The sequence below is a fragment of the Gavialis gangeticus genome, unplaced genomic scaffold (assembly GCF_001723915.1).
Source record: "Gavialis gangeticus isolate Ggan-Ray unplaced genomic scaffold, GavGan_comp1, whole genome shotgun sequence".
Lineage (NCBI taxonomy): Eukaryota > Metazoa > Chordata > Crocodylia > Gavialidae > Gavialis > Gavialis gangeticus.
Window position 1 is genome coordinate 43002505 of NW_017729004.1, and position 5365 is coordinate 43007869.

General features: G+C 40.4%; 1 protein-coding gene across 5 annotated transcripts in view; it reads right to left on the minus strand.

Moving 5' to 3' along the window:
- MLLT10 (myeloid/lymphoid or mixed-lineage leukemia; translocated to, 10) overlaps nt 1–5365 on the minus strand; it is a 320600-nt gene that overhangs the window by 215784 nt on the left and 99451 nt on the right. For 3 of the 5 annotated variants that reach the window (XM_019508315.1, XM_019508310.1, XM_019508313.1), the window contains one exon: nt 989–1092. The exons of the other annotated variants lie outside the window; for them this stretch is intronic. In XM_019508315.1, coding sequence (XP_019363860.1) covers nt 989–1092 — 104 coding nt within the window. The remainder of the gene's footprint in view (nt 1–988; nt 1093–5365) is intronic. 5 annotated transcript variants of the gene reach the window in all.

Here is a 5365-nt window from a genome sequence, read left to right on the forward strand (position 1 = left end):
CACACACACACACACACACACACACACACACACACACACACACAGAGCAGTGCTGGGCTGTGGGGTCACCATGGCTTGAAATACTATTGACTCTGCTGGGGGCCAGCCCAATGAATTACACAGTAAGTTATGAGCCTTTTGGCCCTGAACCAAAACCATGTAGTTTGTGCTACGTATAACTAGGTATGAAAGTGTTACTCAAAAGTGTGTTTATAGAGCACCTGTGCTAAAATTTGCAGCAGTTTGCAACAAGTTAAATGCATTAATTCTAGACAAATTAAGTTCATTGCTATGTTTATTTAAAAGTCAGCATTTTTGGTCCCTTGCATTTCACATTAACAAAGAGGAGTGGGAGAATGAGGCCAGGCAATTACTGCAGTTCTAATTCTAACCCCAAGTCTGGGCTGGGGCCAAAATCAGACCCACAGCAATCTTCTGCCCTGCTCTGCAGCATCTGCTCTCCCCTCTGTCCTTTTCCTCCCTTACTGTCACCCTCGCTTCCACACTGTGCTCAGGGAAGGAATAGAGCCTGAACAGAGTTTGACAGTATGTGGGGGCAGGAAGGTTGCAGGAGGAAGAAGTGTGGGGGAGGAGAGCAGAGGACAACAATACCACCTAACCACCACCCCCCCCGCCACTATTGTCCCTGCTGTAGCAGTGGCAAGGGGATAAATTCAAGATAACCCTCCAATAATTAGATTCTACACCTGGAAAATTATAACAAATTAATAAATTTTCCATATACAGAATCTAATTATTTGGGAGTCATCTTATATTTTATGTTTGAGGAAACGCAGTAATTTAAAGCTAACTTGGATATGCCTACACAAGCTGCAGTCACAAAACAGATTGCAGTATAGATTTACTCTTTGATACCATGACAATAGATGCCTCAGAAATACCAGAGTTAACTGTTTGTTTGTATTTTTCATTTTCAGTCCGTTTTGTTTTTAAAGGATTTCCGGTATATCAAGCAATATATACTTACCATGTTACATGGAAAGCTTGTCGACATCCATGTTTATTACATGTCATGCAAGCACCAGTGGCTGCTTTGCTTTCTCTGCCTTGTTCATCACAAATATAGCACGTCTATTAAAAAAAAGTATTCATATGTGACAAAGTACACAAATTATTTTTGTGTTACTAGCAGGAAATATTTTAATGTGGTGTGCTATAAGAGAATCGATTTTTTCAATTTTGTAGACAAGCTTATTTGAGCACTCTTACAGTCTAATCACAAGTTTTTAAAGCAGGTCAGCATATAGGCTATTTAGGTTTTCTGTAACAATGTATTTCTGGTACAACTATACAAACATAAAATAATTTAATAAATCTGCACACCACTTCTGTATCAGTCTAATTTTTAAAATGGGAAAAACTGCAGCAGAGAGACAAAAAAAATTACTTAACAGCCAAAGGCCATTATTAAACCTCAGAATTTTCCCAGGTCCCAACCCTATGCTTATTCCGTTAGATCACTCAATCACTTATGTAAATTTTCTTTTAAGAGTATTACTGGTAGTACTGGGATTTTCCAAAGAAAAAAAAAATCTAACAATGTGCCTCAAACCATGAGCAAAGTTCAGTGGCCTTTAACAAAGTTTCAGAATGCAATTAAACACAGTTTCTATTTAAATATTACTCTAAGACAGCACAGTCTGAATAAACATCTTGTCAAAAGCTAGTATGGCTGTAACCTTGTTTAAAAACAGTTTCACTTAGGATTACAAACTCATTTCAAAGGCCAAGGAACGTGTTAGATTTAAAACAAATAGTTAGATATCTTAAAACATTGTTACAACATTTCATAAGTGCATACTATTTACTGGGAGAGCTATGGCAATTTCCATCATTTAAAATTATCAGTTAAGTAGAAAAATGAGAAGAAATAAAGCACAAAATTTATTTTTTTGTTATTTGACCATATTTTAGTTGCGTTTTAATAAATATATAATAAAATGAATCAGCGTAGACTATGCTACAGCATCTCCTATCGATGCTCTGGAGGTAGTAGCTAAAATTACTTTTTTTTTTTTTTAACATAATTTTGGAGGAATGTCAGTTCCTTGAGTTAAAAAGATCATACTGTATCATTTTTATAATATGGTTGAAACCTACTGCATAAACACAAAGCAATTGTCACTGTAGCTTCTTCATGGAAGTACCCTCTGATGTAAGCAGGACAAAAAGAATGCCTATTTATATTAAAACAAACTTCAAATTTTCACTACCACTTTGCATGGAGCTGCCATTTAAAAAACTGTTGAGGTCACAGGGAAAAGAAAAACAACTTTGGCTTCTCTTTTTCAAAATCTTCTACCCTTTGTAGCATCCCTGAACAAGAGAGAGGTAAAGGATGCTTCATATAGCTTTTACATATGGGCTATCCCCTTCAATGAGACAAAATGGGAATGCATAGGATAGATGGAAAACTTTTATAATCAAAGAAGAGAATACAATTTAAGAAATACGGATAAGAAAAAGGTAAAACAAAGAGCAAGGAAAAGGATATAAAGTACAAATAAAGAAACTTTAAAGTTGATTAAATTAGGTGAAAGACAGAATGGTTTTTTATGGCCCTGTCTGGACCAGAACTTAAGGTACAACATAATTTTAGGAAAGAGATACGAACTACAGTAAAAGCGGCGCTATCCGGCACCTTACAGGCTGGCATGCTCTATTAACCAGCATGCCAGCTTGTAAGGGGAAAAGCGAAACCGGAAGTGCCCACTGTGGCACTTCTGGTTTTGCTGAGCCCCCACGGCCTGGGGCAAAGCACCCTGTGCTGCCAAGCCCCCATGGCCCAGGGCATAGCAGCTTGTGCGGGCCCCCCCCACGTCCCTCGGGGCCCACGGGAGGGGCAGCGATGCGGCAGGAGGGGTCACACGCCCCGGATGCAGCAGGAGAAGCAGTGGCCTGAACAGGCAAAGACACCTGTTCAGACCACTCGGTTAACTGGCATATTTTGTTATCCAGCACCCCTCATTCCCCACGGGTGCTGGATAATAAAGCTTTTACTGTACAATGCTTTAAAGTCTACTCTAATGTAAATTGCTTGTCCTTTACTAGATTGTCAAAAAGCACTACTCAGCACATGTTAATTAATATCTGCTCAAATCACATTAATGAATTTTTACTTGATTCCTTATCTCACTCAACCTGTACATCAAGATTACAGAACACACAGTACCAAAGAATACCCACTGTTCCATGCCCTATACACTATCAAATGATTCAATGCTCAACTATTTAAAAAAGCCAAGTTGCCACCCATGCCTTGAAGTTACTTCTAGTTAAGATCCTTTCTCTTCTTTGCCCTAAACGGAACACTTCCAAAATAGAACACTAAATTAAACAGACTACGTAAAGCACACGATATGGGTGTTATTTTATTACTCTACCACCTCATATTCACTTACCATGATCTAATTTTTCTTCTTAACTATACCCTGGTAAGAAATGATGCACACATCACATTCAATACTGATGGAAGTCCATATTCCAGGGCTTTGAATTAATTGTAAGACCTATACCTAAGCACTATCTGCACTTGGTTGTGGCCAACATTTTTAACACACACAAATAAATAAATAAATGTTGTACTCTAGTAAAAATTTACAAAACAACGTTGTAGATAAGCTACCAAATTCAAGATAATCCAATTCTCCTTACACCAGCCACAAAGGCCGTGTTCACATGAGTGTGGATGTTTGGTTCCCCAGGGACAACTAGTGGCAGCACACCTTGTGCTGCTGTTAGTTGTCCCTGAGGAACGCTTGTGCCACACGCACTCTGGCGTGCAGCAGGTTACCCTGGGTGGGGCAGAGGAGGCTGGGGTCAACACTGTGCTGGCCCAAGCAGCCTCACCTGGGGTCCTGGAGGCCTCCCAGGGCTGCAGCAGTAGTGCCAACTGGAGCCTAGCTGGAAGCACAGCTTCGGATGCCCCGGGTCTGATTTTGAGCAACACATGCTTCCCCCATGTGTGCCAATCTGCTTTTTTTCTCCCCAATGGTTTTTTTTGACCACTGGATATGCAGAGGTCAATCTGTGTCCCCTCCCCCCAGCTGCTCCCTTGCAACACAACGAACACTTGAATGTGCAGCATGTGACACCACAAACATGTACGTGGCACTACATACTGCATGACCAAATACATCTGGATGCGGCCAAAAAGTGTAACAGTACTCACTGCTTCACCATCTGCATAAACAGAGCTGAAGATGCTAAAAATTACTCTTTACCACATGAGCTAAAAACCAACTTTGAAACTAAATTTCTCCAAATCTCTGTTCTCTTTCTTCGATTGGACTAACATTTCCCACAATTTGGTAAGAGCCCAGGATCCCTTTACAGGAGTATTTTCACTTGATAGACGAGGCCAAGTAACAGATGGACCTTGTTTGACACTACTGAAGATTTAGGATGCTTCAACTCTGAACAAACCCAAAACCAACATCTACAGAAGTGTCAGTAACTTCTTATTATTCACAAGGAAGAAAGAATGCAATTCTTCTCCAATACAGCCCTTCAGTAAGTTTTCTAAATGGGCAATGAAGTGCTTATGTAGGACAAAACTCTCCATTTAAGAAAGATGCTATGTTTTAACAAGGCTGCAAGTATCAGAGACCCTTCACACTGTAAAATGTTAAAACTGCTTGCATTGTTACTTTTGCATATCTGCTAGCATGTCTTTCTTTTGAAAATTTTCCAAATTTGAATCTTCCACATATGTAAAAATAAAGCTTAAAGGTAAGATGGATGTAAAATAAACCCTGCCAGCAAAAAATAACTTATAATACCACATTTTATGTTCAAGATTGCAGAGGCCATAACTTTATGTACAATCTATATGCCATGACCCAGAAAGAATTTCTTGTGGTCTCAGTTTCTGCAGAATTTAGTGATTAAGCAAGTTTTCTACTCCTTACAGTTGAGAAACATTCTATAAACAAACTATTGTATTTACATAAATCCAAGACAACTTCAGATTTACTTCAAATTTAAGACGACCAACCCTAATAATTAGATTCTACACATGAAATTCAGTTCCATGTAAAGTATCTAATCAGTGGAAGATCATCTTAAATTCATCCCCTTCACTGCTGTGGCAGAGAAAGCAGCACCAAGGGATAAGGGGCCAGGCCCCTGTCCCTTGCACCCCTGCTCTTTGGCCCCTCCATGGCTGCCTCCCTGCTGCCTGTTCCCCTGCCACGTGGCCCCTGCACCTGCCCATGTCTGTGCCTGCCCCACCACTCCACTTTACCCAACCCCTGCTCCCACCTGCAATCTGCCTTCCCCAACCCTCTGCACCCCTGTAGCCTGTCCCCCCACCTCCTACTGCCCTCTGCAGCCTGGCCCCACC